This window comes from Drosophila albomicans, chromosome 3 (assembly GCF_009650485.2).
Source record: "Drosophila albomicans strain 15112-1751.03 chromosome 3, ASM965048v2, whole genome shotgun sequence".
Lineage (NCBI taxonomy): Eukaryota > Metazoa > Arthropoda > Insecta > Diptera > Drosophilidae > Drosophila > Drosophila albomicans.
The window spans coordinates 49,259,959-49,270,687 of record NC_047629.2 but is presented as its reverse complement, the minus strand read 5'-3'; the positions used below and the strand labels follow the sequence as shown (position 1 = coordinate 49,270,687).

Below are 10,729 nucleotides of genomic sequence, written 5' to 3'. Positions count from 1 at the left end.
CAACAAAAAAGTGTTCATTTAATGCGAACCTAGTGAAATGAAAAAATCAACATGTTTTTGGTCACACAGTTGAACTGAAAAGTCAACAAAAGTGCGCTTGCGTTCTTGTTAGAGAACAGTTGTGCAACTGCTGAGGGAACTACTTTAGCGCGGCAACAGTTTTTCAATATGTTTCATTTTAATCTATAACTACCGACAGAGGCACAAACACAAAAACGAATTGCGCTTAAGCGAAAAAATTTTTATTATTTTATTGCGTGGGATTTCATAGGCTTCGTTGCGCTTATCATGCGCCAGCGTTATGTGAGTACTATATATGCGCAATGCACATAGATTAGTAGGTTTTTGTTTTTATCAATAACAAACAGAAATTTAGTTGGCCATCCGTTTTTCGTCAACGATTATTGGTTGGGTCTCTCGCCATGCGACACCAGCAGTATCCCGGCAATCGCCATGGCCAGCGAACCACTCACGCTGTTGGACCTCGACACCACACAACCGCGTTATTACGATAAGCGTGTGTTGGAATCAATCGATCGGGGCTTCACGTCACTGCTGGTCATATTGACCACATTTGCAGGCATTGTAATCGCACGCGTTGCCACTCATCGCCTCTGCACACGGTACAGTCCAACCATATGTTACCTGGCCGAATTTCCGCTGATTGTCCTGCCCGGGATTCTTTTCGTGACGGTGGCCAGCGGATATAGTGCAGTCTTTGTGGGCATTGTGACTGTTGCTTTCCTCGGACTCATTGTGGTAACCGGTTCACTATCTCGGGCGCGATGTCGAGCCCACTTCGATCTGGGCAAACGGCCCATGGTACTGACCATTGTGCGGGCATTGACCCAACTGATTACGGCGATCTGCATACTGGCCATCGACTTTGAGAGCTTCCATCGTCCGTATCGCAAGAGTCGACTGTTTGGCGCTCAGCTCATGGACACGGGCATCGGTCTGTTTGTGGTCACCATGGGTTTGGTGTCGCGACGTCCACGCAATTGCGCCGATCTCAAGCGAAGTCTGCTGCACTCGGCGCTACCTTTGATACTGTTGGGATTTGCACGCACGTTGGCGCTGGAGCTGATTGGCTATGGCCAGGATGAGCGCGAGTATGGCAAGCATTTGAATGCCTTCTTTACGCTTGGCTTTACCAAGTTCCTGGGCAGTCTGCTGTGCTTTGTGCCCCGAAATGATTTTCAGTTACTGCCGCTGGCATTCGGTAAGTTTTTAAGCTGTTGATCATAATCGAAGATATAGACTAACAACTCTACTCTGGCAGCTTTGCTTGTGACCCATCAACTGGGTTTGTCCTTTGGCGGCATCATGGACTATGTGATCGATGATGATCTGGAGCGCAACAGTTTTCTGAGCGCCAATCGCGAAGGATTGCTCTCGCTGCCCGGCTTTGTGTGCATCTACATGTTGTCCATCTATCTCAGTCGCTGGCTTGTGGCAAAGTCGCTGCTTAGCTATGCGGAAATGGTCCGAAAGCTGCGTTACTTTGGCGCCTTTGCGCTGTTCTGTTGGCTGCTCATGGTGTTAGGCGCCAATGCTGTAGGCATCTCACGTGTCACCTGCAACATGGGATACGTCTTCTGGATGATTGCCATCACGAGCACAATGGTCTGGCTAACGATGTTCATCTTTGATTTCATTATAAGCACCGTAATGCCGCTGGACACATCGATTGCGTTGGTGGAGAGCCTAGAGAAGGGTTCATCCAACGTCAGAACAGCATCACCCGATAAAAGTAGCGGAGTTTTTCTCATCTGTGAGTCACTCAACATGAATGGACTCACTTTTTTCCTGCTGGCTAATGTGCTGACTGGCGGTGTGAATATATTTTTGTCACCTGAAGATCGATCGGACTTTACCTCCATCATTATTTTATTGCTCTATATGCTATTGGCCACGTTTGTTGTCTTCCAGCTGTACATGCGGCGTATACGTATTGCCTAGAAATGTTGTTTATTTACTTATGCTGTGATAACGCCGTGGATGACTGTTCCCCAAAAACAAAATGGGGACACATTGAGGTGGTTGTGATACCCTGCCAAAGGGTATTATTATTTTGTACCGATGTTCAATATTTTGATTAAGAAAAACTATGTCAATATAATAAGTTTGTCTGTTAATTTCTATCTAATCTCGTCACTAAATTAAAAGAGTTATCATGAGGTCACTTTTTGTAAAATGATTGATCACACAAAAAGTTTTTTTCGTATTTGGAATGTTGTAGTATCTAAGAGTTTTTAAGTCGCCGATAAGCCAAGCATAGGGTTTCTTAATGATATGAAGCGGCAAGCTCATAATTACATATTGATAATAACTGAAGTTGATTTGATAATAACTTAAGCTTCCAAATAAAAATGACGTACCCAATGGCGAATTGCGATAACGATATCACTATTTATGACTATAGGTATATAATAGGTAGACTGAAGTGTGCTTTTTGCAAATATCAATTGATATTTATGATATAAATAGTAGTTTGTTTTTTTACTTGATAACAACCCTCGCACTATTGAGTATCATTTATATCGTGCAATTGCTGTTGCTAAGTTCAATTAACATGACGCTCGCATGGAATGTAAATTTTGCAACGCTGCACAAGTAATATGTGAGCTATCATGCATGACTGGGTAAGTCAATTATTAAAATTGCATTGAGAATGAATAAATAGAACGTCATTAATAGAATATGCGCATCTACAATATGATCTGAGTGAAATAGCAATTGTTGCTCAGTTTGAATCAGAATTTTTTTTTAACTTTTTCAAGGCAAAACAATGGATTCAATTGTTTTCCTTGTTTAGAGAGACCGTTACAATTCAAATTGCAATTGGCAACAGGTTGCCAGCAAATCCGTTCTTAAGAACCATTTTCCAAGGAGCTTGTTCATAGAAGTTAAAATGCACCTTCAAAGGAACTGGTTCATTTTTGTTGAGCTGTGCTCAGCGGAGTTGCCACCAATTCTGGAGTGAATGAGCTTCACCGACTAGAATCCAGTTGAAGAAATATGGCAACACTGTTTCAGAACGAAGTAGATCAGTTTGTTCGCCTTGAAGTCCTTGACCGTGAAACAGTTGTCTTTGCGGACTGCAACAACAAGTAAATTAAAATTATAATATAAATGTGCAATATAAATTGTGGTTAATTATTGTTGCTATGAGCAACGCTAAAGAAGTACACACAGCGCAAGCGCACCTGCATCATTTGAAAATGTAAACAATCCAATTGTCATGGCAACGCAACGCAGGTGAAAAACAAAAGCAAAACAAGTGGCAATAACAGCGAAAGAAATTGGTAAGAAAGCGTAACAACACAAAAACAGGTCAAACATGTTTGTCTATCTGAGTAAAAAGGTAAGTTCAAGTGCATTTGCTTCGATGAAGTGTTTTATTAATTTAGTATTTTATTAGATTGCTATTCCCAACAATGTAAAGTTGAATTGCATTGCATGGAACAAGGAGGAAGGCTACATTGCCGTTGCCGGCAGCGAGGGGCTGCTCAAGGTGCTCAAGTTAGATCAGGGTGAGAACTAAAGACTGACTCTCTTGGTATATTTACTTTAATGAACCAATTACAGCTGCCAATAATGGACAGAGCAAAGGCGGTCTGGCCGCTGTTTCGAATCTGTCGATGAATCAAACACTTGATGGCCACAAAGAGTCCGTCAAAGTGGTCACCTGGAATGATGCACAACAGAAGCTGACATCCTCGGACACGGATGGCGTCATCATGGTGTGGATGCTCTACAAGAGCGCCTGGTACGAGGAGATGACCAATGATCGCAAGAAATCCACTGTGGCCGGCATGAGTTGGACATCGGATGGTGCCAAGATCTGCATTGTCTACGAGGATGGCGCCATAATTGTTGGCTCAGTCGATGGCAATCGCATCTTTGGCAAGGAGCTGAAGAACACACATCTGACGGGCGTGCAATGGAGTCCAGATAATCGATTGATACTCTTTGCGCTGGCCAATGGCGAGTGTCATTTGTACGACAATCAAGGCAACTTTGCGGTGAGTTGGGTAGCTTCTTAGTTAAATATATGGCACAACATTTAGGGTAGAAGGGTTTTATAGTTGAGAGCACAAAGAAAATATAATATAACTTGTAGATGAAGGTATTTCCGATTTATATATAAAACATCTTCGGCAACTTCAACTAAAAAAAAGAAACTTATGAGGCAAATATTAATTGTATTTGAAATTGTTTAAAACTACCCGATAACCTGGTATATTTTAGTGCTCTATGGTATATTTTCAATGTAGTAATACATATATAAACATACCGATTATCTCATTTGGTATATTTTAGTATTGTTTGGTATGTTAATCTGGTATATTTCTTCTGTTTGCAGATGAAGGTGGGCATCAAGTGCATCACTTTGAGCTCAGGACGCGTGCAGCGCATTGCCAGCATCAGTTGGTTCAGTGGACGTCCAGTGAATAATCGCAATCGTCCCGTGCTCGCCATTTGCTATGAGAATGGCAAGGTGCAAATCATGCGCAATGAAAATGATGACGGTAAAAAAAATACAAATTTAAAGTTCTCTTCTCTATATTTAATGCTATTTTCAGCTCCTGCCATATTTGACACCGGCATGCGAAACGTGGATGCCAAGTGGAATCACGATGGCAGCGTTTTGGCCATATGTGGCACAACATTGGAGGCTGCAACGCCGCTGCGAGACACAAATCAGGTCTGCTTTTACTCGCCACTCGGCAGGATTTACCGCATCTTAAAGGTTCCGGGAAGCGACATCACCTCGCTTAGTTGGGAGGGCAAATCGTTGCGCATTGCCATGGCTGTGGATTCGTTTATCTACTTTGCCAACATTCGACCGGACTACATTTGGTGTTACTTTGAGAAGACTGTTGTGTTTCTCAATAGCAACAATCACAGTGGCAGCAGCACCACAAGCAGCGCCACCGCAATGCCCATGAATGTGATTACCTTTTGGAACACTGTCTCGAATCAGAGTTTTCTCAAGGAAGTGGAGCCAACACTTTGCCTGGCAGCCAGCAATGAGCATTGTGTGCTGGGCGTGGAATGTGTCAGCAGCAACATCAAGGAGATTGCATTAAGCACGCTGGAGGGACGCGCTAATGCTTCGCCAGATGACAGAGTCTATCAGCTGCTGCTCTGCAACTCCATTGGCACCACAGTGGACTGTAAGCTTGATGGGATCTGATTGCAGCTTCGTTTATTAATTAGTTCTATTCTTTTTGGATTGCAGCCAAGTATACGGATATTAAGCCACGCTTTGTGGGCATCAACTCGTGCTATGTGGCCATTGCTTCTTATGACGAGATACTCATCTGGCACTATCATACTCCTAAGGTAAGTGCTATAAGAAGTCAACTAAATTATGACTACAACATGTCGAATACGATTTCAATATGTAAATGCTTCGATTGTCTTTAAAAGCATCTGTTTATAAGCTCCGTCGTTTGTGTCGTTTGTGTAGAGAAAATTTTACTATCGTCTCAGAAATTCAGTCTTAAGGGAAGAACCATATTTTAAAATTCTATAGTATGAACTGACAGCCTATCGTAATTTCTTCTTAGGGCTATTTAGTGTTGAGTTCATGTTCTATAAGTCAAGGAAAGTTTTTCATAAATTTAAATTAATACACTGCTGTTCTTAGGTTAGACCCACGCTTCTTTGCTTTCAATTTAATTCAATATTTAATATTTTGTTATTCAATTATGCTAGATCGTTAATGAAAGTTTTGCTGAATTTGCTCATAGATTGCTTATAGCTTCAGTTTTACCTCCAATCTCTATATAAACTAAAATTTTAAATCATTTGCGCAGACAAAGAAACATTTCGTTTAAAGTCATCAGTAAACACTTATTACAAAATCTTCCTAGGATTGTGAGGCTGTATTTTATGGAAAATTCGTTGCTTTCCCTAATTAGTCATGGAAAAATTGAACATAACTGAGATTGAGATACCCAATTATGACACTTTGGGCTCCTTCGTGGTCATCTTGACCACTTTCTGGGGCATTGTGTTGGCTCGCCTTGCCACACAACTACTGAATATGCGAGTTAAACCAAATCTGTGTTACCTGGTGGAGTTTACCTTGATTGTGCTGCCCACTGTCTTATTTGTGACCATTGCAAGCGATTACAGTGGTCACTTTGTGGCATTGATGAGCTTGCTGGCATTTTGGTTTATTCAGAAGACACGTTCTTTGCAACGCGCCAAGGAACGTTCGGTATTCTTACTTGGCCAACGTCCACAATTCTTAACCGTGATGAGATCCATGATTCAGTTGATTACATCTGTCTGCATACTGGCTGTTGACTTCAATTGCTTCTATCGACCATACAGCAAAAGTGAATTCTTTGGTGCTCAGCTTATGGATACGGGGATTGGATTATTTGTGGCTTCGATGGCATTTGTCTCCCGTCGACCTAAGACTAAAGCCGAGATGCAAAGTGAAGTTTTTGGTGCCGCATTGCCATTGATTTGCTTCGGCAGCATTCGGACTCTGATCGTCATAGTGTTGAAGTATCATCTAGCTGAGCGGGAGTACGGTCGCCATTTGAATGCCTTTTTCATCTTGGGATTTACCAAGCTCTTTGGCAGCTTATGCGGCTATCAACTAAGCAGCGATGCACAGTTGCTGCCCATGGGTGTTAGTAAGTAGAGACTTGAATTCGTTGTATTCATCATAATCTCACATTCACACCTACAGCTTTGCTTTTCGCCCATCAATACGCTTTGTTATACGGCATCTCCGACTACGTGCAAACGGATAAGAAACCTCCGTTGACACTCTTTCAGTTAAATCGTCAGGGTCCACTCTCTGTGCCTGGTTTTGTGGCCTTGTATTTGATCACCATTCATGTCAGCAAATGGTGGAGACTTAAAGCGTTGCTCAGCTATGAGGAGATGGTCATAAAGCTGCGGAAAGCGTATCGTTTATCGTTGCTTGGCTGGTCACTCACTTTTATTTGTAGCCACACGATGGGCATTTGTCGCGTCACTTGCAATTTGGGCTATGTCTGCTGGATGTTTGCCATCTATATGAGCATGTTCACTCTCTGTCTGTTTGTCTTTGAGTTCGTCATAAACACAGTTTATCCCGTCAAGAAATTCGAAAAAGAAACCTTGAAGGAGACAACTGTGTGTTGTAAAAGGGACAAAGAAATTGTGTATACTTATACTATTTGCGAATCGGTTAATCAACATGGACTGATGTTCTTTTTGCTGGCTAATGCATGGACGGGTTTGGCTAATTTGTATCTCAATCTGAGTCTTGTATCTACTTCCAATTCAGTCGCGATCCTTGTGCTTTACATGTTCCTCAACACTTTTGTGGTGCACAGAAAGTATTGCCAATAAAATAAAAAAGTTTTAAAATAATATTTTTAATTTTAATTACTTCACTTACCTAAACTACTTCAATTGCTTTTAATTCATCACTCTACTACTACTACGACTCTACTACTACTTATAATACTTCTACTACTTTAACTCTTATACTCTAGTACTACTTCTACTACTATAACTCGTATACTCTACTACTACTTTAACTCTTATACACTACTACTACTTCTAATACTTCTACTACTTTAACTCTTATACTCTACTACTACTTCTACCACTTTAACTCTTATACTCCACTACTACTTCTACTACTTTAACTCTTATACTCTACTACTACTAATACTTTTACTATTTTCACTCGTATACTCCACTACTTCTAATACTTATTACTATTACTTTGATTCTTATACTCTGCTACTTTCACTCGTATACTCTACTACTTCGATTTTTACTTCTCCGTCTACTTCTACTACAACTCTTATACATCTTATATATGTATACTTGCCTCTCGAATTTATAGATATTCATATACTCGTACATTATTAGCGTACTTCTCTTATACAATATTGTCTCCATAATATATGGATTTACATATATATTCGTGTGCCACTAGTACACATATACTTGTCTTTATAATTTATAGATATACATAGTGTATGGATTATTAGTGTACTACTCCTATACAACTCTTATACCTTTACTTCTTCCTCTAATTCACAGAGTTCATCCAATCTACACGGCGTCAAGGCCCGCAAAGAGAAACGTTTTCACATCGATGACACTCCCACAGGCGTTGACTTGGCCAAGGATCTGCTGCAAGGCCAACAACGCCGTGTTAACGATCCCATCTGCGCTCTTGCATTGTCAGAGAAGCTGCTGCTGGTGGCTCGTGAGTCTGGCGTCATCAACGAATACAGCGTAGCCAATGTGGCGCTTCGCAATCGTCACACGCTGCACTCAAAGGTGCACAAGATAGCGATTAATTGCAATTCCACGTAAGTTTAAATTATGGTGCACTTGCTCTGCTTCAAATTATCAATTTAAATCTTCTGTAGTCGCGCTGCAATTATTGATCATGTGGGAGTCATGACGTTGCTGGAGCTGGACGATAATCGGGAGACGCAACTTAATTTCAGTCGAGTGGAACGCAAGGATGTTTGGGCGGTGAGTTGGGCGAAGGATAATCCGTTGTTGCTAGCGCTGATGGAGAAGACACGCATGTATATTTTCCGTGGCAATGATCCCGAGGAACCGATCTCGTGCTCTGGCTATATTTGCACCTTTGAGGATTTGGAGATTACAAGCGTGCTGCTGGACGACATCATCAGCATTGGCGAGTTGCAGAATGCCTCGCATTTAATTCAACTCCGTGTGAAGTCGCTGCGTGACACAGACGATCTGCTGGAGCATGTGGGACTCGAAGATGCCAAGCAATTCATTGAGGACAATCCGCATCCACGTTTGTGGCGTTTGCTTGCCGAGTCGGCGCTCAAGAAACTCGAGCTGGATACGGCGGAGAATGCGTTTGTGCGCTGTGCCAATTATCCGGGCATTAAGTTGATCAAGCGACTGCGCAACATCAATTCGCAAGTACTTCAACGTGCGGAGATTGCTGCTTTCTATGGGGAGTTCGATGAAGCTGAAAAGCTGTACATGGATGCAGATCGCAGGTGAGAAGAAACTTTAAATGGTCTTGAATAGATTAATAACGTTTTCTACTTTAGGGATTTGGCTATTGATTTGCGCATGACGCTCTGCGATTGGTTTCGTGTTGTGCAGCTTTATCGCATGGGCGGCGCCGGTGTTTCGGACCAGCAAATGGAAACAGCTTGGCGGGAGATTGGCCATCATTTTGCCAATCTGAAGTCGTGGGAGAGCGCCAAGGAATACTACGAAAAGTCACATTATTTAGAGGGCTATATGGAGGCGCTCTATCATCTGGAGTTGTTTGATGAGCTGGAAAAATGCGTGGACAAGTTGCCGGAGAAGAGTCCGCTGTTGACTAAATTGGCTGAGATGCTGGTCTCCGTGGGTGAGTTGAAGAGTTGCTTAGCTTAACACACTAAATCTTAACTTCAATTTCCTGCCAGGCATGTGCTCCGAAGCTGTGCAAGCTTATCTCAAGTTTGGCGATCAAAAGGCCGCTGTGAATGCCTGCGTTAATCTGCGGCAATGGGGACAAGCTGTGGAGCTGGCGCAGAAGTATCAAATGCCAGAGGTGAATACGCTGCTCAGCAAACACGCAGCACAGCTGCTGAACGAAGGACGTCTCACCGAATCCATTGAGCTGCAACGCAAAGCGTGCAGATACTTGGATGCAGCTCGTTTGCTGTGCAAGCTGGCAGAGCAGGAGGTGGAGAAACGTGCACCCATGCTGCGCATCAAGAAGATCTATATTTTGGCTGCACTCTTAGCCGAAGATCATCTAAAGTCGGTGGCAACGCCGCAATTGGATTATGCTATCGATAGGAATACTTTATTGGACTCAATTAGTTTGGAGGATGCGGCGTTCATTGAGCGCATTTGGCACTGTGCTGAAGGTTATCATTATATGCTCTTAGCTCAACGCCAGCTGCGCTTTGGCATCATGCACAGTGCGGTGGTCACTTCGTTGCGGCTGCGAGATTACGATGATGTGCTGCCGGTGGAGGATATTTATAGTTTGATGGCCTTGGCTAGTTGTGCGGACAGATCGTTTGACATCTGCTCAAAGGCGTTTATGAAATTGGAATCGCTTGACTATCTGCCCGAAAAGATACAGCAAGATTACGAGGAGCTAGCGGTGAATATATTCTCGAAGAACGAACCCGAGGATAGCAAAGTGGATACGGTGGTGTGCTATGGCTGTGCCGAGAATGTGCCCGACAAGTAAGTACCTTCCTTACTTTTTAAAACTGTTAGTAAATAAAATTCTATCCCATAGTTTACCTTCTTGCATGGAGTGTGGTGCCCGCTTTCCGGGTTGCGTTTCCTCTGGCAAGCCCATTACACAGCCGACAAGCAATATTTGGATATGTTCCACTTGCCATCACTGTGCATCACCCATGGAAATAACACGTCATCGTAATTGCCCGCTTTGTCACAGCCCAATTGCAGCACCTCCTGTAGCAACATAAAAACTAAATTCAAATAAATGTAATTGGCGCCACAGCCTTAGAAAAACAGCTGATTGCGTTTGTCTTAGTTGTAGCGCCACCTATTGTCAATAAACTTGGCACTTTGAAATTACTCACTTGACGAACGAATTGCAACCCCGTGTTTTGAATGCCCGTTAACCAACACTACAAAAGCAGCCGCGTTGCTGCCAACCCGCTGCAAGTGTCGACTGCGCAAAGTTTGTTGATTTTATTAATTATAAACTTTTTGAAATCGCCAA

The 10,729-nt window shown here is 42.6% G+C and overlaps 3 protein-coding genes across 3 annotated transcripts; all 3 read left to right on the top strand.

Annotated features, from left to right (window-relative positions):
• The first annotated feature begins 358 nt into the window (after positions 1-358).
• On the top strand, positions 359-2,356 carry LOC117571140 (uncharacterized). Its single transcript, XM_034253142.2, has 2 exons — positions 359-1,222; positions 1,283-2,356. The coding sequence occupies exons 1-2, from the start codon at positions 454-456 to the stop codon at positions 1,960-1,962; spliced, it is 1,449 nt and encodes a 482-aa protein (XP_034109033.1). The 5' UTR covers positions 359-453; the 3' UTR covers positions 1,963-2,356.
• Positions 2,357-2,809: 453 nt separating this feature from the next.
• Positions 2,810-10,613, top strand: LOC117570187 (WD repeat-containing protein 35). Its single transcript, XM_034251670.2, has 11 exons — positions 2,810-3,367; positions 3,425-3,536; positions 3,592-4,028; positions 4,370-4,535; positions 4,590-5,183; positions 5,249-5,352; positions 8,074-8,348; positions 8,409-9,023; positions 9,078-9,385; positions 9,444-10,221; positions 10,277-10,613. The coding sequence occupies exons 1-11, from the start codon at positions 3,344-3,346 to the stop codon at positions 10,467-10,469; spliced, it is 3,606 nt and encodes a 1,201-aa protein (XP_034107561.1). The 5' UTR covers positions 2,810-3,343; the 3' UTR covers positions 10,470-10,613.
• On the top strand, positions 5,825-7,378 carry LOC127565564 (uncharacterized). The gene is made up of 2 exons (XM_052004687.1): positions 5,825-6,662; positions 6,719-7,378. The coding sequence occupies exons 1-2, from the start codon at positions 5,936-5,938 to the stop codon at positions 7,366-7,368; spliced, it is 1,377 nt and encodes a 458-aa protein (XP_051860647.1). The 5' UTR covers positions 5,825-5,935; the 3' UTR covers positions 7,369-7,378.
• Positions 10,614-10,729: the final 116 nt, after the last annotated feature.